This window comes from Sitophilus oryzae, unplaced genomic scaffold, assembly GCF_002938485.1.
Source record: "Sitophilus oryzae breed Bouriz unplaced genomic scaffold, Soryzae_2.0 scaffold_808_pilon_pilon, whole genome shotgun sequence".
Lineage (NCBI taxonomy): Eukaryota > Metazoa > Arthropoda > Insecta > Coleoptera > Curculionidae > Sitophilus > Sitophilus oryzae.
The window spans coordinates 4,362,339-4,384,595 of record NW_022147426.1 but is presented as its reverse complement, the minus strand read 5'-3'; the positions used below and the strand labels follow the sequence as shown (position 1 = coordinate 4,384,595).

The following is a 22,257-nucleotide window of genomic DNA, read 5'->3' as shown; positions in this document are numbered from 1 at the left end:
CTTGTAACCTTTTAAGCAGTTTTTTGATCTATGAACATTCTTCTTCCTATTTGGCATATTAATTTAACCACTGACATGTCATTTCAAAATTCGTAATATACAGTGTAGTATCTGTATAAAGTAACCACTCATACATGTTGGCAATTTTGTACAGGGTGAGTCAAATACAGAGTTCATTAACTTGTTTGTTTACAGAATTACGAAAATATGTTAAATAAAACAGTTTTAGCGAATATTAAGATACACAATTTAAAGTTATTGTTGAATATACAGAGTACTTGTTGTGTCCCTTGCTTGTTTAATTTGCAATACTCTATTTTTTATTATTTTAACACTTGACATACCTAAAAAAAAGTTGTAGAATTTTGTAAAATCTATTGGAAAAAATAATAATATAGTACAATAAGTTGGCTGTAAAATAAAGACCGCTGTTATTTTATACGTAAAATTATATGGGGAATATCATCGATCGTCATTTCTAGGCCAACTGGACGCCGTTTTATTTCGGTCATACGGTATTATGTGCCAATTAAAAGAATTGAGAATTTTTAATTTAAAACATTTGAAATTTATACAGGGTGTCCCAGAAATAAGTGCAAGTATTTTAAGGGGTGGTATATCTGGTCAAAAGAAACGTTTTCTTCTCTTTACCGGTTATTTAAGACTCACCCTATATAAAAATATAGAATTTTAGCCAGAGAGATCTAAAAATACAACAAAAGATAGCGTGACACATTTAAGAAAACGTATATTATATTCGCCACACATTTTTGTTACACCCTGTAAACTGAAAAATAATTTTGAACTGTGTTTCTTAACATTCTGTAATTCTCAAAACATTTTACTCCATCGTTGACTCACTCTGTACAAATTAACCAACTTCAGTCACCGTATAGTAAAAATATACGACAATACCTCCTTTAATCTCTTTTTTTTATCAATTTTCTTATCCCCTGAAATCTACTTGAGCATCCCAAACCAATAAACCACACTTTTACTTTTCACAATACTCTTAATATTGCCTAGAATTGAAACTATATTGCCTCCCATTAGCCAACAGTTCCCTGGACTCAGACGGAGTCCCTGGACTGACACTAGCCGTCGTAGTGGTCGACATAGTTTCCCTCACCAACTCCAAAGGCTTCACCTCCATCTCACACCTCTCCATATCCTCCTCCATAATCTTCTCCAAGTGAGCTTCACCGTTCAGAACTGTTACCGGAGCCGACTTACTCAAAGGAGAATGAACTGAAACCAACTCCGTACCGTTTGACTTGCTCTTGTCTTCTCGTTGCTGTTCAAGAAGTCTCCTGTGGTGTTTAGTGGTCAGACATCCAGTTTCAATGTCCCTTTCCAGTCTGTGTCCACTCCTGGACCTGGTGAGTTGGCTGCGAACGTATTCTTGAAGTTCTTGCTCTTCTTTTCTGCTCACGATCTTGTTGAGACCTATGAGGAAGATTCCTACGGCTGTGACAAAGATTCCTGTCATGGTGAGTTCGTTCCACCAACCGCCGCTTTTCCAGGTGAGGAGATCGTCAGGAAGAAGTCCGGAACCAATGAGGAACAGTCCTAGTACCAAAAAACAGACTCCGATGTGAAGGAGGCCTATCGAGGAGACTTGATAGCTTTCTGCTTGGTGGAAACTGGGCCTTCTGTGGGTCATGTGCTCCATGCTGTCCATGCTGTTGGTTTTGGAAGAGAGTCTTCTTTCCAGAGCTCTCTTCTTGGCTTCGCGTTCGCGTCTTCTTCTCTGGCGTTTGATGGCCATGGCCGAGTGCAGTCCAGCCGACCCGTGCATCTGGAAGCCAAGGGAACAGAGTTTGAGTCATATGGGAGCTGAGTTTTGTGTGGTTTTGGAATGGCATGCGAATCACACTGTATACACTGGCACTGCACTCACTCACACACTTTTTAGCACACACTGTAACAAAATGATGCGAGTGCGGATTTTTATTAAAGCGTTTTTTTTTTGTTTTTTTTTCGGCTTAAAAATAACGTCCCCATGGTGCACAGATTGTGTGTTCTAGAACAAAATTTGTTGAACCTGTATAAATATTTTTAGATATTTTTATTCAAAAAAATACAGGGTGTAAATAAACGAATAGGTGAAAATTAAATTTAGTTTTTAATTTTGCTATTTTCACTTTTTTTTTCGAATTGGTGTTTCACTACAGATTTATTTGATTATACAGGGTGTCTCTCAAATAAGTGCAAGTATTTTACCAGAGAGTATATTTCGCCTCAAGAAAAACTTTTTTCTTGATATTTTGACATATTCCGAGAAATTACAAAAACTTTTTAGTGTCGTAGGCTCTCGAAATTATTAAATGTATATTGAAATCTTGCAGTGTTGCCATTATGCCAATTAGCCATATTCTGCATATTTGTTTAATTATACATTTATTAAGTTTACAGAAATTTTAATTTTCTATGCAATAAATATCGATTTTTTTAAAAATTTATATCAGTGGCTTTACTAACAATTATTATAGAAAAAGCTATTGTTTAATTATAAATTAAATGCATTGTAAATAGAAAATCTACATATACAGGGTTGTTCACCACATACGACACGGAGTATTGTAGCTAAACGATGAAATTTTTACATATTGTAAGTTTTGGGTTCGTTGAAGGACTATTAGAGCTACAATTTAAAAATATTTTTACAAAATACAGAGTGTCCCAAATAAGTAAAAAATATCAAAGCTGTATTTTTTAAATGGAACACCCTGTATATTATTACATTTTTAGTTTCTACGATTAAAATAAAGGTAAATTTGATCAAGTTTTATTACACTTAAACCTTACCGTTTTTGAAATATTTTCAATTTTGTGAAATTGCAGTAAAAATTTTAAGGCTTCATTTCTCCAAGGGTATCCATGTTTTTAATACTAAATATTTACTAAAGTTTATTTATTGATCAGTTATTGTGTTGCAATAATAAAAATAATACAACCTTATACAGAGTGTCTAAAAATTTATTTTAAATAATTATTAGCTTTCAACGGCAATAACTTGTTTAATTTAAATGGAACACCCTGTATATTTTATGAGAATCAGATGCACAATTTAATTGTCTATCAAATTGTACTATAGTATTTTTTACCTATCTCTTTAAGTTTCGGTAGAAAATGCATTTTCTTGTAATTTAAAACTTATTTATCAATATACCCATGGAATACTGACATTTTAGATTATTTTTAAAGAGTACAGATACTAATATTGTCGATATAATTCGTTTATTTCATTAAAAAATCAAAAAAACTGTTTAAATATTTGTTAAAGAGGACCAATTAATATGATTCCAGTATTCAAACTACATTAACTGCCTGTTTACGTTGATTAATATTAATTGCCTCAAATACTAAAAAACTGAGTTTTGTATGTGTATTAGACAGTGTGGTAAAAAGTAACACCTTAAAAATGATATTTTATTATTTAATAAATGCTTATTTATAACAACAGAGACGTTCATTTTCATAACTTATTATTATATTGATTTATGATTCAAATCCACATTTATTTAGAATAATTTTTTAACGAGCACAATTAAGTATGTAATTAATTAGTATTTGGGTGGAAATAATGGTGTTATATTTAATTAATGGTATACGCTTTTATAAATATTTAAATAGTTTTCTTTTTGCCTACAAATGGGCTAGTAATATTACCGTTTTGCTAAAAACAATAATATTACTAGCCCGTACATTTTGTACATTTGTTGTTTTAAAGACAATCTAAAATGTCAATATTCCATGGGTATATTCATAAATGAGGTCTAAATTATAAGAAAATGCATTTTCTACGAAAACTTGAAGGAATAGGTAAAAAATGGTATAATACAATTTGATAAACAATTAAATTGTGCATCTGATTCTCCTAAAAGATACAGGGCGTTCCATTTAAATTAAAGAATTTATTAGCGTTTAGAGCTAGAAATTATTTAAAATAATTTTTTAGACACTCTGTATGAGGTAGTATTATTTTTATTATTGCAACACAATAACTGATCAATAAATAAACTTCAGTAAATATTTAGTATTAAAAAGTTTGATACCCTTGGAGAAATGAAGCCTTAAAATGTTTACTGCAATTTCACAAAATTGAAAAAAATTCAAAAACGGTACGGTTTAAGTGTAATAAACCTTAATCAAATTTACCTTCATTTTAATCGTAGAAACTAAAAATGTAATAATATACAGGGTGTTCCATTTAAAAAAATACAATTTTGATATTTTTTATTTATTTGGGACACTCTGTATCTTGTAAAAATATTTTTAAATTGTAGCTCTAATAGTCCTTCAACGAACCCAAAACTTACAATTTGTAAAAATCTAATCGTTTAGCTACAATACTCCGTGTCGTATGTGGTGAACAACCCTGTATATAAAATGCTAATGTTTATCTGTGTCGTCTCTACTGAAGTAACGACATGCTCTAGAAAGTTGCTTTTTTTACTACAAGATAGCTAATTGGCTCTTCTAAAATCTATCGTCGCCGGATTTTTGCGCCAGGCTTCAACTACATAGTATGTTTGTAAAAATAGCTTTAAATACTGGCACTTATCTAAGATACACCCTGTATAGAGTAAATTAAAATCACACTATTACCTTTTTTTTCAAAAATGTTTTATTCAAGAATTTTAAAATAGAATTCTTACTTAGCTTTGTCATATACAGGGTATTCAAATAGTTACTTTAATTAATAACTTAAGTTTTTTTTCGAAAAATTATCTTGCGTCTAGCAGTGAATTTAAAAGCTCTTTTTATTCACTCAATTCTTTTGGCACTTATTTATTTACACCCTGTATATTATACACTGTCGAGCATGAACAGTCCGCATCAAATGGGTTATTCTAACTCACAATGACTCATTTTATCTTTGGTTTTAGTTTTGTTCCTCCCTGTATTAATTATAATTATTCAACAGGTATACCGGGTGTTGCATCGTCGGACGGGACATAGAAAATCCCATGTAAATTTTAATGGGGTCAATTATTTATTGGCTTCCCTAATTATTTTAGAGAATAATTCTATTTAGGTTTATTGAAGAGCACTAAAACCTACATTCAAAAGAAGAACTTTAGATGTTTTTGATTAGCTCGTTTACGAGTTATCGCCGATTTATTTTTAAATATTTCTCCTTTCTTATGGCCCCGTATTTACTTATGAGCACCAGTCAAGGTAAAAGATAACTGTCAAATGAAGTTGTCATTTCAGAAATTTACCTATTTAGTGCTTTATTATAATTGAAAACTCATTCCTACATCGGAAATCTTAAATATATATTTATAAATACAAATTAATATGAATTAAAGTAAAATAAAGTACCGTAAAATGGGGTGAATAGAAACATAGTGGTGAATAGAAACAAAATTTCTGAAAAAAATCAAATCACGATAAAAATATTCAAAGTAAAAAGAGTCGACATATCTAATTTTTCTATCATTGGTAATACACAATAAAATGTAAAAACTATATTTTTATCTGTGGCAGCACTGTTTCTGTCAATCAGTTGATCAATAAATGTGAGATCGATTTATCACCTATTTGGTATGGCGCGAAAACTTTAAAATAAAATATTTATTTTTAAAGTAATACATAAGCTGGTACATGTAAGTTGTCATATTATATGTATTGTTATTTATTGTTAAACCTACTTAAATATGTAATAATTTACTGTTTCTAATCACCTTGTTGGAAGTAGAATAGATAAAAACCTAAACATCAATGTGTGTTTCTATTCTCCCCAATAGCAGGTGAATAGAAACACCAATGTTATTTTTATTTAATATTTATATGCATATTTTTCAAAAATCAAATTATATGTATACGCAAAGAACAAACAAAGACCCATGTTTTAAAATATTCGGGAAAATAATACCACATTTTTATCAACCGGTATATCGCTAATAGCCTACGAAACTGTTTCTATTCACCCCATTTTACGGTAATCAATTACAAGGTTAATTATAGTATTATTACAATATTCAATTACTTATTAATTTAGGTACTATTAAATGACAACTTCATTTGACAGTTATCTTTTACCTTGACTGGTGCTCATAAGTAAATACGGGGCCATAAGAAAGGAGAAATATTTAAAAAGAAATCGGCGATAACTCGTAAACGGGCTAATCAAAAATATCTAAAGATATTCTTTTGACCCCATTAAAATTTACCTGGGATTTCCTATGTCCCGCTAGACGATGCAACACCCGGTATATTCCATAATAACAATCTTATATCTTTTTAAAAACTATAAAATTCCCATTTGATTTGGACTATACCTATACTGTAAGTTTCTTACGTAAAGTTTATATCATATTCTAAAACATTTATATTACACCCTGTATAAGTCCTAACATCGTATATATCTAATACACCAAAAGCACAAAGTTCTAAAATATATAAAAAATATTCCTTTCCTGTACGGTTCTGTTTAGTTAAACACTTTTTCGTACACTTAAAACACTGCAATAGGGACATTACTTTTGTTTGATAAAACTACGAAAATCAGTGCACTAAAACTAGATGAATAAAAAGAAAAAAGCACATGCAAAGTAGTCATAAGGTTGGTTATTTATAACTTGAACACTAGTGTACACTTCAATCGCAAAAATAATAGTGTTTAAATCAACTACAGAAAATACAAAATGTAGAAATTATTGAAATTAAACTACTAAAATGTGTGTCGTTGTTTTATACAGAGTCGTCATAATTTTTAGTGCATTAGGAATTGTTACTGAACAAAATAATACTTGTAAATCCATAAAAGTAGGTAATTCTAGTAGTAGTCACGAAATAGTAAACTGAAATTAAACTTTGTTGAAGAAGTTATAAATTACAGCTCTTTGAGTAAGTTAAAAAAAATTACACAAGCAATGCTACGATTAATTAATTAACTAGAGTTAATTAATAATCGATCTCAAAGCAAAGAAGGAAGGTACATAATTAATAACAAGGTCGGGATGACCTATAACCTTTCTGATTAACAGGGCAAAGGTTCAGAGACTGATAGACATGTCTGGAAGCTTAGACTGGTGAATTTTCGTGGTATATATTTCAGTTTAACTTGCAGGAGTAAGGATTTCCTGAAAATTATAAGTAAATTCCACTAATCGATTTCTTATGTATGTAAAATATGTTATTTTTATCGAGACATTTTATTATTATTTTTTTAAAGAATATTTCTTGCTGTAGAATTTACCCGAAAAAAGACACGTTTTAACAATATTTTACGTTAAATTTGGCTTAAGCCCAATGAAGTGTTCAGGTATAGATTTTATATTTTTAAATATGTGCCCTAATTAAAAATACATATACCAAAAAATATTTTTCCTGTATTAGTCAAGCTGAAAATCCCAAATCTATACTAATATATAAAACCCTTAAGTGATTAGAGAGATTTCAAGTTTCGAACCCTTAAATTTTGTTTCATACTGTATAAATATGCTTCAAAGTATCATTTTTTCGCCGATTTGTCAGAGTTCTTTCCAGAAACAAGAAATATATCAGAACAAAGATGTGTAAAGTGAAATAAATGACTTGCTAAGTTTATGAACAAATGTCATAAACTTCCCGGGATAAAATAGGGTTTTTTTCTTTCTCTTCCTTATTTATAAATGTCATGAAATACATAACCAATCATAAAAATGCAGAGGCTGGTTATATTTTAATCATTGCTCGCTATTCTTCTTTATTTTTTTAGTTTAGTGTAGTTTAATATAGATTAAATAAATAAACTATAAAAGTAAAATAGAATGTGATTGAAGTAATTTAATGGATAAAAAGTTAAACGGCATGGAAACCAATTAAACCTATTCTAGTTTCAATTTGCTCCATGTTCCGTACGTAGTTAATTTATCCATTAATTGGAAATATATGTTCCAATTTGTCTCTTCCAATGAGAATGTACTTCAGAGAGACGTTGCAGTACGAAAAAGTTTAGAGGCAATTACGGGTATATATGCTTCAGGAATTTAGTTTAACTATTTAAAATCTTTCTCTTTTTCGGATTTTTCTACTGATTTTCTCATTTCAGAACGTAATATGCTTGTAGGAACTATCATACTTTTTATTCGCTAACACTGCTGGACTTGTTGCTTTTTGGTTTTATTTTCTTTTCCAGTACTTATGGATTCACACAAACATCGCATATTGGCACTTCTTAAAACTTTTGTGGCATTTTTGTAGGTCGATCCCACTTCTGATGTGAGAATGTAGTACGTATTTTGCAAATAAAACACTGGATTCCCTTCATAACTCCTTTATTCCGTCGTAGTACTCAGGGTTGCGTAGTAACCCTCATTTTTGACAGCTCTGTTTGACGTTTCAATTGACACATTTGCATTTGATTTAAAATTTTGCGGATTTGATCTGTTTTTGAAGTTTATTTTATATTATTTATTATTTATTCTACAACTGGTTTTGTTTAGAGTGTCCGAACTTAAATTAACAGTAATAATATTGCAAATTTTACAGCGGGCAGTAGAAAAATAAGTTTTTTTTTGTCTGTTAAAGACGTGGTTCTACAAAAATCTCACAGTCTAAAGCCTGTATAAATATTTTGTACGTAATAACACAGCATAATTCCTCTGCTTTATAAGAAAAAACAGCCAAAGGCAACCGTAGTTAGTACATACTCTCATGAATTTTGATGCTGGCACTTATTAAAGTTAATATAGCTTGCCCAAATCCGGGTAAAACTTTTATATAACGCCGGAATGTATACAGTGGAATAATTAGGAGTATAAATTTCAGGTTAAAGTTACGAAATTCAAACGAAAATTAGATGTTTGTTGAAAATTATAACGCGTATAAATTATATATACAGCAATACATTTGTGTGTAATTACATTATTACGCTGTTAATGAAAATATACGATAAAACCTATAATTTTTGAAGCAAATTGGAGAATTTTATTAAATCATTTTCCTCTGGATATAAATACAAATAAAATGGATTTTGAAGTGGAAATCCGTCACATTCATTAAGTACGTTCTATGCCGTTACAAATGAAGTACACTAATTAGTCTTGTGATTGATCGATCAATTCTTTTTAGTTTTACACATATTTTTTGAAACACCCTGTGAGACTTGGCATTATTTACATTTTCTGCTACTCTATGGATTACCATTTCCTAGAATATTTAAAAAAATTATATAATTAAAGACATAAGTTTTTTTCTGTAATGAAACCTGTCATATACGAACTGAAATATTTGTAACAAAAAGAAAAACACACGGCCAATGCACAATTTTCTAGAACATTTTCGTTTCGGTTGACAAAAGAAGGAAATGGAAAAGCTTTTAGTGTTGGAAAATGTACGACTGTTGCTACCGTATTGTTCTAAAACACGTTTAACTGTATTTCCTTCAGGATATAAAATGTTACATACAGTTTTCTTGTATAACACAAAAAATGTGAGAAAGATTTATTTATTTTCAAAAAAATGTAAAATTTACAAAAAATTTACAGCTAATCAAATTTAAATGAGACTTTTTTATGCAAATGACACGATGATAAAGGAACTAACTGACTAAAAAATTTCTTCAACGTTGCTATCGTCTGGAAAAATAGTTTTCCAGGAAATTTACCACGACTGCCAAGTTATAAATCTATCCGAGTTTTACTTCGTTTGCCAGAAATGCGAGATAAGGTTCTTTTTCTTTTATTACTGGACCTATTATGAAACATCTGGAAATGGGGGTCAGACCAAAATACCAGGAAGGAAAATATCCAGTTTCATAGTTCTCTAATTTAAGTAAAAAATGGTTTGGAGAGTTTTGGAAAAGTTCGAAGAAAAACAGTGGAAAAAGAATAAAAAAAAAGTTCAACACAATGCTAGTACAACACAATTTTAGTTCATAGAGTAAAGTAGCTTCTGAGGCTAATCTGGCCTACTTAGTTTACTCGGAATCCAAACCTCAGTCTTCGGCCATATCACTGTTAATAGCCTACCGACTTGGTGAGTATCTAAATCGTCTCATACTCACGCGATATCTATTTTTTTTTAAAATACTTAATTATTTTGTTCAGTATATATACCCAATATACACACACCGGAAAAGTCTAGTGATATTACAATTTTATCCAGTCATCGTCAGTAATTTTATTATTTGCATTTCTGATATAATAAAATTAAAATAAACAAATAGTTTACAGGACGTATTGGAAATAAAAATGCGAAATTTACCGAATTTTTCAAATTTACCTTGATTTTTATTGAACTCAAAAAAATACACACATTTTTTTTTTATTCTAAACTGTGAATTAAAAAAAAAGATAAAAACCATTTTTACTTAATAAAGGGTATAGCCTCCTCTACTGTTCATTACAGCCCTACATCGTCTCTCCATGCTCCTGATCATATTGTCGATCTCTTCTTGAGGTCAGCCTGCCACGCTGCATTCACGGCCCGAACCAGATCCTTACGAGTTTCACGAGGCATACCCATTCTCAAAATTCTTCTTTGGACCGCGTCCCATACGTGCTCGATGGGGTTGAGGTCAGGAGATTGTGCCGGCCAGGGTAAGATGTTTAATTGATGAGCATTGATAAACTCACTTACCACTCTGGCTGTATGAGGCCGTGCATTGTCATGCATGAGAATGAAGTTTATCCCAAAATCATTGGCATATGGTAACACGACAGGCTCAAGAATTAAATCATGATATGTGATTCTTGTTAGAAACCTTTCAAGAAAAACGAGATCGGTTTTTCGGCCTAACTGGACTCCTCTCTAGACCATAACTGTTCCACCTTGATAAGGGTGCACTTCCTGAACATGATCCAACCGAATAAGATTTCCCGGCTCTCTCCATACCCTAAGCCTTCTCGAATCCGGATGAATTCCAAAGCGTGACTCATCCGTGAAGAGAACATTGGCCCATTGTTCATTCGACCACTGAACATGATCTTGAGCCCAGAAATATCGTACCTCTCGATTTCCTCTCGTTAAGGGTTGAGCTCTCCAGGGGCGTCTGCTTCTTAAGTAGACCTCTCTTAATCTATTGCGAACAGTGTCAGGACTAACGGTTACATTATGTGTTTCCTGGAGAATTAAACTAAGCTCTGGTGCTGTAAGAGTCGGTCGGCGTCGAGCATTTAATTGTAAAAAATGATCTTGCTGAGGGGTAGTAATGCGATGTCGCCCTGTGTGCCTTTCAGCAACATCACCACTTTCACGGTAACGTGCACTTAATCGCGATACTACACTTTGCGTTGTATTTAATGCTCTAGCTACGTCGATTTAGCGCCTTCCAGCTTCGAGCATGCCCATGGCCCTTAGCATTTCGTCTCTGTTAAGATGTCTACGCTCCATAATGTCGTTTAATACTAAACAGAGTTATTTGAATGAATTCTGGCCAGTTATCATAAAAACATAGCCAGTACAGGTTAAATTCGAACAATTGATGCTAGGTGCTTTTTATACATTTGACAAAAAATGCACAAACACTTCTGCAAATATCCCAAATTTAGAAATAACTAGTGTGACTACTTCGTTTCAATCGAAGTAGAAAGAATCGGCCTACAAATATGTGATTGTTTATTCAAAACATTTATTTTTAACTTTAATAAAATGATATCCCTAGATTTTTCCGGTGTGTGTATATTAAAATGAAAATTACAGTTAATAAAATGACCATTTTTGTAGTTTAATTTCTTTGATTTAGTAATTTTTTTTAGTATATACAGGGTGAGTCTTACATAAGTGCAAATAGTTATGAAAGATGTTGAAAATCATGCATTTTCTTTCAATTTTTTCTGTATATTTTAGAAAACTTATTTACCGCAAATTTTCCCACGGTATAATTTCTTAATCTCTAATATTATCATCGTTACGGCACTAAAAGGGCTATAAATACAGAAAAAATCCGGTGGCCCGCAATTTTTTTTTAAAATTGTCAAACTTGAATAACTGGCTTATTTTTGACTTATTTAAAAAACGGTAAAGAGAAAATATGATTCTTTTAACAAGATCTACCCACTAGGGAATGCAATCCCGCAAATGCTGGATCCCGTAAATGCGGGATCCCTCTCTGATTCCGCGGGATCAAATTTGCGGGATTTACCGTGCGGGATCGTCACCAGGGGATTCCCCTTACGGCTTGGCCATTAATAATAAGTGAAACAAACAGGTTAGTTGTTAGATTTCTTTCTGGCGCGCGTAAGGGAAGAAAAGCGTTTAACTAGTACTTGTGGACAATTTCGTCAAATAAACTGCCGGACATAATTATCGGGACAAGCAAAATTTTAAATTTAAAGTTGAATATCTCTTGGACTCAAAAATTGTAAATTTTCGGTAAAAAAAAATCTTGACCAAATTTGTACACTATTATAAAACACCCTGTATACGAGAATTCGCTAAATATATTTTCGAAAACCACATAGCATCTTAATCACAATAGATGCGTCTAAAACCTGGTCCAAACCGCATCCCAAAATCGGAGAGAGAGAAGAAGAGCATTTATTGTTTACAATCCCGTAATTTTGCGGATCCGCGGGATTGATTGCTTTAATCCCGCGGGTTTGCGGGATTGAGATTTTGGTGCGGGATTGCATTCCCTACTACCAGCCCTGAAAATATTTGCACTTATTTAAGACTCACCCTGTATATTACAAAATTAATAATTTACTTTGGAAATCTAATTATTTTTTTATTGCTACAAAATAATCAGATAGCTATGCTATAAAAAAAACTCAAAAAGAGCTACAAAAATAACAAAGCATCACACAATTTCAATGTAACAACACCTATCTTACCTTGTCTCGGGCTAAACCTTCTTTACGAGATAGTAAAAGACGGTTGTACCGGTTCCAAATAAAATTACATATCTTCTTTTCTGCCTGAATCTACATAAAATTTCCTCTATTTACTGTTTATTTTCCTTATTTCTTGTTTGTGCAGTGTCTCATAAATGTTTTTGGTGTTTCTTGGTCCCCTACAGATGTTGGCTAATTTTTCATAACTTATGAAACTATGATACTCTCCTTTACATGGAGTGTTTTATCTGAAACAAAGAGATACTTTATATTAGTTTAACTGGCGTGTACCAGCGACTTCGTTCGCGTCGAATTAATCATCTGTAATGGTGATGATAAAGCAAAGCAAGAATTTCCATTAACATACAAACTGGATAAAATTTTCTCACATTTATGTCAGCATGAAAAAAAAACAATATGGCGATATTATTATATAACTTGGTAATATTTGAGGGGTAGTTTCATCTCGTTGGAATTTGACTTTCGAAAAATCCGTTTGCCAAAAATAAGCTTTTTACGTCAAGCAGTTTAAGCAGAATCGTGGTTAAGAAATTACCCAACTTTTTGGAACACCCTGTATTATTTTTTAAAAAATTTCAAAATATGTAAAAAAAAACAAATAAATTATGCTTGTCGAAGCGTTTTCCCGAAAGACTAACCGTTTTTTAAATAACAAATATTGTAATATTTGAGGGGCGTTTTCACCCTCTTGGAATTTGAGATTCGAGAAACCCCTCCATATCGAACCTCTACACCCCACAGTCAATCCGTTTGCCAAAAATCAGCTTTAAACGTCAAGCAGTTTAAGCAGAATCGTGATTACTCCATGGTCATATTTTATGAAACACCCTGTATAAATTTATAAAAAATCTTAAAACATGTAAAACAACAAAATAAAATATAAGTGTTTAAGAGTTTTTCCGAAAAACTCACCGGTTTTTAAATAAAAAAATATTTTAATATTTGAGAGATCGTTTCACCCCCTTAGAATTCGAGTTTCGAAAAATCCCTTCTTATCGAACCTCTACACCCTAAAGTCAATCTGTTTTCCAAAAATCAGCTTTTTACGTCAAGCGCTTTAAGCAGGATCGTGATTAATCAATGACCAGATTTTTCGAAACACCCTGTATACATTTTTAAAAAATCTTAAAATATGTAAAAAAATAAAATAAAATATACGTGTTTAAGCGTTTTTTTGGAAACTCTACAGTTTTTTAAATAAAAAATATTGTAATATTTGAGGGGTGGTTTCACCCTCTTGGAACTGGAATTTCGAAAAATCCCTTCTTATCGAACCTCTACACCCTAGAATCAACCTACATGCCAAAATTGAGCTTCTTACGTTGAGTGGTTTGAGCAGGATCGTGATTAATCAGTATGTCAGTTACTTAAGGATTTTATATATCAGTATAGTTAAAAATAATAATGAACTCCAATACAGATATATTTAAAAATTTATAGCTTAATAAATATACTCGGTGAAGAGAGGTTCTCCAGGACTATTGGCAATTAGAACTATGTGATCAGTGAATCTTAGATGGTTAAGATATTGTACTATTATCTACCATATACTGTCAAAAAATACAAGTTTAAATCTGATATAGAGCCTTTTTTCAATACAAAACACCATCCTGTATATTCTGATTAAATTACCTAAATCTCTTTATCAAAATTCCACAAGACTCGACCTTTTTTAACTCAGTTTCATCAGTTTTGTCAAGACAGAAAAGAAAAAGTGAACAATATCCATCCTCCAACTACTTAGCTGCTCTTCTCTGGACAATTTTCGAGATTTTCTTAAACCCTCGATGAAAAAGAAATAAAACCGGGTAAAGAAGTTACCCTATTTTTTTCTATTCGCTCTTGTGAAAGTTTTAACTTAAATTGAGGTAGAGGAAGTTAGCGTGCGAAAGTTATTTTGTAAAACTGGGAAATTGAGGAAATAGTTTATTTTAGATTTTATTTGGGGTAGATTTAGAATAAAAATATAGTAAAATAATTAAGTAACTTATGCGGTTTAATTTAACAAAATAGTAATAGTTATAATAGGTTCCAGTAATAGTATAATACAGTTTTTTTGCTGTTGTTAAAGTATCACATTTCCTGATAACTATTATCACGCCTTCGGTAGCATTGAACTAAATAAATTTTGTGCTTCTTTTACATTTTAGAACAGCAAAAAATATGACGTTAATTAAAATTTCATCAGTAACCATTCAATAACAATCTATCAAAAAATCAAAAACGAGATTATATTACCACAGAAACGCGTTTTGATTTTTTAGAAAAAATACAAATATATTTTTTCTCTAAAACGGTAGGTATACCTTTTTTGGACTTTAGGATTTAAGAAGATGTTCAAATATTCCTTCATCGACTGCTAGACGATAACCCAGGCAATCATAAAATTCTCTTCTGACATTCGCTAGTTGGTAAACTGAAATTCTATGGCATTCGGCAGAAATAGCATTTTTTAACTCGTCTAGATTTGGGTATTTTTTATCCTTGTATATCCTGTTTTTTAAATGGACCCAGAGAAAGAAATAATTTGGCGAAATATCAGGAGACCTTGCTGGCCAATTTACTGTATGATTTAGGCCAATAACGTTTCCGTTAAAACTATTGTCTAAATATTCCCGAACAGCCAGAGTACTATGTGCCGGGCAGCCATCCATCTGGTACCAAACTTCCTGATATTCCCTAGCGGCATCATGTAAAGCACGTAAAATATGATTTCCGAGTAGTTCTGCATTTAAATTTCGCGTAAGAAATAATGGCCCGATAATATTGTGTCCGAATATCCCTGCCCAAACATTTACTTTCTGTGGATATTGCGTCCTTGTTTCGACAAACCTGTGTTGGTTTTCTTTGTTCCAATATCGATAATTTTGAACATTGGGTTCATTATTTAAGGTAAACGTGCATTCGTCAGTGAAACATATGTTTTTTAAAAATTCCCTATCCGTGTTTGCTCTTTCCATCATATCAAAACAAAACGCCTGCCGCCGTATTTCGTCCCCATCTCGTAGCTCTTGGTGCTTTTCATATTTGAAGGAATAGTATTTATGTCGTTTCAAAATTCGAAACGCTGTAGTGTGATCTATTCCTATTTCATCCTCAAGTTTCCTTGTGCTGATCTTTCCATCGTTCTCTTCCACGCACAATAAAACTTCCAAGTCGGTATCATTTCTTGCATCTTCTCTTTGTTCCTGCCTTGCTTCACATCTGCAGTTATTTATTAGGGTACCTTTGGTCTCAAATCTCTGGATATTCCTTGCGATTGTAGATTTTCCAGGTATCGGTCTATTCGGATACAGAGCAGCAAACATGTCCGACACCTTTTGATAACTATTTCCTTGATAATACCATTTAATCATCAATACTTTTTCTTCGGTAGTGTAATTCATGGCTAATATTTTCGATGTAGGTATGAGTTTTTAATAATAATAATAAAGCACTAAATAGATAAATTTCTGAAATGACAACTTCATTTGACAGTTATCTTTTACCTTGACTGGTGCTCATAAGTAAATACAGGGCCATAAGAAAGGAGAAATATTTAAAAAGAAATCGGCGATAACTCGTAAACGAGCTAATCAAAAATATCTAAAGTTATTCTTTTGAATGTGGGTTTTAGTGCTCTTCAATAAACCTAAATAGAATTATGCTCTAAATTAATTAGGGAAGCCAATAATTGACCCCATTAAAATTTACATGGGATTTCCTATGTCCCGTCCGACGATGCAACACCCATATGGAAATTTGACCATATATAAAACGATATAACTCAAAATGTCATAAATAATAATGTTTTTCCTGTTGCAGAGACAATCCGGAGATTTACTGTATATCTCAGTATTTTTTTTCAAAAGATACGTATATTACTGTGTGGTGTTGACGCTTAATTTAAAAATGTCACTAAGTGTGATTGATTATACTCTGATGTTGGGAGTGGAAAGAAAATATCCTAAATATACTCTCTGATGCTCTTATCACGTCATTCAAACATTATACAGTATCGTTTTTTACTGTAGTATTATCTCTAACATCCTAAAGAAAAAGAATGTTTCTTGTTTTTTATATTATATCAATTCACTACATATTTGTAATTTTTTTCGCTAACCATGTTAGCATCATCAGCAGATGATTATAAACCAAAACGTTTATAATCATCTGCTGATGATGCTAACATGGTTAGCGAAACGCACGTCCAGTGTAAAAGTAAAAGTGTTTTGGTGTATTGTGGTGATTTAGTGTTTTTATTTTGCTATTCTTTATTAAACATATCAATAAAACAAATGCTCATCGTATACCCACTAATTATGTTTTTAAAATATAACGAACATCCAAATTTTATTATCCTTAGTTATTTAAAATAAGGTAATTAAAATAAATCGAATTGAGACACTGCGATATATACAGAGTATTCGAAAAATACCCGGCCAAATTTCAGTAGGCGATTCATCGTCAGAAAATATGAAGAAAAGTTGGTTTCAGAAATGAGTAGTTTTAAAGATACAGGATGTTAAAATTTTATATACCAATCTTGAATTAGTATTGAAGAAAATACCAAATATACAACATTTATTTTATATTAAAAAGAACGTAATATTATGTAACATTTAAATAACATCTGAAAATAACTGAATAAAATATTTGAATATTATACTATGTAGAGATAAATTTAAATGGAGCTCTCAGGAAAACTAATATAATTTTATCTCAGTTTTATTACCTCATTTGTGGAAGAGTTTTATCGATTAAATCTTCTTTAGCTATCGAAATATCATAAATGGCTCTTTGCAAAATTAAATTAGGTTCTTTTTTTTATTCTGCGCAATTCGTAAATATATTTAGAATTTCCATATCAATTCAACAGACAAAAGTAATTAGAAAAAAGCATTTAATGCTACTGCGAATGTATAATTGTGTTTCAGATAGAATCTGTGATAAAAAATGAAATTTTACTTCGGCATAAATGAATTTTAATGTTGTAAAAAGCTTTTGATCAAACTAATAGTGTTTTATAAGCAAACCATATAATTTTAACCATACAATCAATTTAATGTATTAAAGTTTAAAATAAACAGGGTTGTTCACCACATACCACACAGAGTGTTGTAGCTAAACGATGAGATTTTTACAAATTGTAAGTTTGGGGTTCGTTGACTATTAGAGCTACAATTTAAAAATATTTTCACAAGATACAGCGTGTCCCAAATAAATAAAAAACATCAAAGTTGTATTTTTTTAAATGGAACACCCTGTATATTATTACACTTTTAGTTTCTACGATTAAAATAAAGGTAAATTTGATTAAGGTATATTTCACTTAAACCTTACCGTTTTTGAAATATTTTCAATTTTGTAAAGTTGCAGTAAAAATTTTAAGGCTTCATTTCTCCAAGGGTATCAAAGTTTTTAATACTAAATATTTACTGAAGTTTATTTATTGATCAGTTATTGTGTTGCAATAATAAAAATAATACTACCTTATACAGAGTGTCTAAAAATTTATTTTAAATAATTATTAGCTTTAAACGGCAATAACTTGTTTAATTTAAATAGAACATCCTGTATATTTTAGGAGAATCAGATGCACAATTTAATTGCCTATCAAATTGTATTATACTATTTTTTACCTATCTCTTTAAGTTTCGGTAGAAAATGCATTTTCTGGTAATTTAGAACTTATTTATCAATATACCCATGGAATACTGATATTTTAGATTATTTTTAAAGATGTACCAAATTTTTAAAGAGTACAGATACTAATATTATCGATATAATTCGTTTATTTCATTAAAAAATAAAAAAAAACTGTTTAAATATTTGTTAAAGAGGACCAATTAATATGATTCCAGTATTGAAATTACATTAACTGACTGCGTTGATTAATAATAATTGCCCCAAATACTAAAAAACGTTTTCTATGTGTATTAGACAGTGTCGTAAAAACTAACACCTTAAAAATGATAATTCATTTTTTAATAAATGCTTATTTATAACAACAGAGACGTTCATTTTCATAACTTATTATTATATTGATTTCTGATTCAAATCCACATTTATTTAGAATAATTTATTAACGAACACAATTAAGTATGTAATTAATTAGTATTTGGGCGGAAATAATGGTCAATGGTGTTGTATTTAATTAATGGTATACTCTTTTATAAATATTTAAATAATTTTTTTTTGCATACAAATGAGGTAGTAATATTATCGTTTTGCTAAAAATCATTTTGTACATTTGTTGCTGTAAAAACAATCTAAAATGTCAATATTCCATAGGTATATTGATAAATGAGATTTAAATTATAAGAAAATGCATTGTTCACCAAAAACTTGAAGGGATGGGTAAAAAATGGTATAATACAATTTGATAGACAATTAAATTGTGCATCTGATTCTCATAAAATATACAGGGCGTTCCATTTAAATTAAAGAAGTTATTGGCGTTTAAAGCTAGAAATTATTAAAAATCTTTTTTTAGACACTCTGTATGAGGTAGTATTATTTTTATAATTGCAACACAATAACTGGTCAATAAATAAACTTCAGTAAATATTTAGTATTAAAACCTTTGATACCCTTGGAGAAATGAAGCCTTGAAATTTTTACTGCAATTTCACACAGTGTCTCAATTCGGCTTGTTCTAATTAATTTAGTTTAAATAACAAAGAATAATGAAATTTTGGATGTTCGATATAATTTAAAAACATAATTAGTCGGTATATGACTCTCATTATTTTTTGGTATATTCAATGAAGAACAAAACATATATTTCAGTTTTTTTAACTTGTCCACGAATTGTGTAGTATATAAAATATGTAGTTTTAGTATATACTTCATAACAAAGATTGATATAACCATACAAAACGTCGTAGTAGTTGAGTAAATCAGAAAATAAACACCAAGGAAGCTCGCCATATCAATTAAAACGTTGTTTATCATTAGTTAAATTTATACTTAACAAACAATTAACAACACAAAGAAGCTTTGCGTCATAGGTTTGACACACAGAAAACATCGATCTAACAAACATAATCAAAACAGTAAAACATGTTATGAAATTGTGAAAAATATTCAAAAAGCTCAGTAAGGCCTTTAAAATTATTAAAACTACTGAAATATTACCAAAACACTTGTTATAAACTAATAAAAAATATATTAATTTGGTTAAAGTAGAAACAAATAAAGGATTACTATTTGTTTAACTGTTTTGAAGAGATATACAAGTTTTTTAAGAGACTAAAAAGATTAAAAATATATAGAGATTGATAAAATATAAAAAAATACGTTTGAAGCTTAAAAATGAAATAAAAATACACAGAGGGAAGTTCAGTAAGACCTTTGAAGTGATTCAAAATACTGAAGTATTTCCAAAAAACTTGACGCCAATTATTAAAGACAAAAATATTAATTTATTTAACATACAAACAGAAGCTTAAAATGAATTTAAGAGTATTGAAGAGAACAATAAATTTTTTACGAGTATAATACGACTAATATGCATGAAAAAACATAAAAGGAACACGTCTAAAGCCTTAAAATAAAATATAAACACAAAAACTAACTTGTTTTCCTCATCCAAAACTCGAAAGCTTCTTTGTTGACTACCAACTACGCGCTTTCTTACGTTTGAGGTACGTTTAACGCGACATACTACGCAGACTACGCAACTTTGAGGCTCTACGTTAACTGATCGGAGCCAGTAGAGCCGGCGAAGAAGTATAGAAGAGGGGCGGTAACTCACCGCTCTTATTGATCTTTGGGCATAGAGTCGGTCTCTATCACGCCGGCTCCCTCTACGTCTCTCCTGCTCTCTGTTTGTTGTGCTATGCGGGCCAGGATTAACAGCTGCGTTCCGGAGTTTCCTAGAGATTTGAGGTTAGAATACGAGGTAAAGTAAAGAAGTGTGTTCAAAGAACGAAGAGAAGTTGATTTTGAGTGAGAAATAATATACATGTACTGATTTCTTTCGAAGATCGACAACTATGAAACTATGATCCCTTCCCGGACACAAACGGTACATTATGAGACAGGAAATTGTAGAGAGAAACAAGCCCTATAACATAGGATACAACATTTTAATGATCAGTGCTTCCCATAAAATCAATAAAATGAAAAATATACGAAATAATATACACGTACTGATTTCCTTCGAAAATCGACAACTATAAAACTAATGAACCCTTTCCGGACACAAACCCAAAATATTGTTTCTGTCGAGTGCATCCGAGGTAATCACAATAAAAAATTTGTTTAACACAATGTAGGTTGTTTTATTTCATTTAAATTGTTTGTCATACAGTTGGCCAAAATATTTATTACCTTTTCAACTTTGTTGAACGAACTTGGGTTATTATACGTACTACAATATCTTTACAACCGACACCTGTAAAATGCATAAAGCTATAAATTCGGCAGCGGTAATTCCGGAACGTGGTTGTTTTAAGGGCAATGCACTTGCTTAAACTGACGTTGCCGGTCTCGGTCACGGAGCCCGATGCACCTCGTGGAGGCAACCAGTCGTTTTTCGCTCCTTTCAAAACTTTTCCCTCAGCTTTTCCCCATAAATTATACGACCGTCTTGTATGTTTACCGACAAAAAAGGTCAGCCTTTAACCTACATATTGGCCAATTTCGTACCGAACGCAATTAAAAAATAAACATAACAGGGCTGTCTGTGATACCCATTTCTTTTTTTCGGATGAGGCGTTAAGTTCCAAACCCCGTCTTATCCCAAAAAACTGTTTTAGCAAATGTTTCAAGCGCTATTTTACAAAAAAGACGTGTTCGTTGAGTGGAATCATTGTTTTGTATCTCGTTTATCTAGAAATAAAAATTAATATTTATTTTTTATAGGTAAAAACACAAAAACAATTCGGATAAGGCGGGTTTTGTTGCAGTACGATGCATATTGCGGTTTTTGCTACAGCAAGATATTTGCATCCTAACTTAATTCTCTGAAATGGGACATACATATCGAAGCTTTGTCGAAAAAATTGAGCTCTGCCTGTTTTGCATTAAGGTCTGTTTCTAAGGAGCTTAACTTTTCAGTGGCTAGAACTGTTTATTATGCACTTTTTGAGTCGCACCTCAGGTATGCCCTTCCATTCTGGGGTACGTGTTGTGCGACTCAACCGCACCACATTTTCAGGCTCCAGAAGAGAGCTGTCTCGATATTCACTAGGACTAAACAGCAGAACTCATTGCCGGGACTTTTATAGAGAATTAAAAATATTGACTCTTCCTTCCTTATTTATATTTGAATCCGTTTGCCTAATACGTAAACATGTACCAGCTTCTCAAGAAAGGCCATCTCACACTTATCCACTCAGGAACGCGGAGCAAGATCTTTATCTACCTACCCCACGCTCAGAGTTAGTTAAAAGTTCAATATTATACAACTCGAAAAAAATGCACAATCACCTGCCATTTGAAATCAAATCCATAACATCATTTTTATCATTGAACTCTT

The 22,257-nt window shown here is 31.3% G+C and overlaps 1 protein-coding gene across 1 annotated transcript; it reads right to left on the bottom strand.

Moving 5' to 3' along the window:
- Window positions 1–646: 646 nt before the first annotated feature.
- LOC115888859 lies at window positions 647–20,456 on the bottom strand. The gene is made up of 3 exons (XM_030908724.1): window positions 20,351–20,456; window positions 12,771–13,018; window positions 647–1,798 (listed from the first exon to the last, which is right to left on the bottom strand). The coding sequence occupies exon 3, from the start codon at window positions 1,796–1,798 to the stop codon at window positions 1,013–1,015; it is 786 nt and encodes a 261-aa protein (XP_030764584.1). The 5' UTR covers window positions 12,771–13,018; window positions 20,351–20,456; the 3' UTR covers window positions 647–1,012.
- Window positions 20,457–22,257: the final 1,801 nt, after the last annotated feature.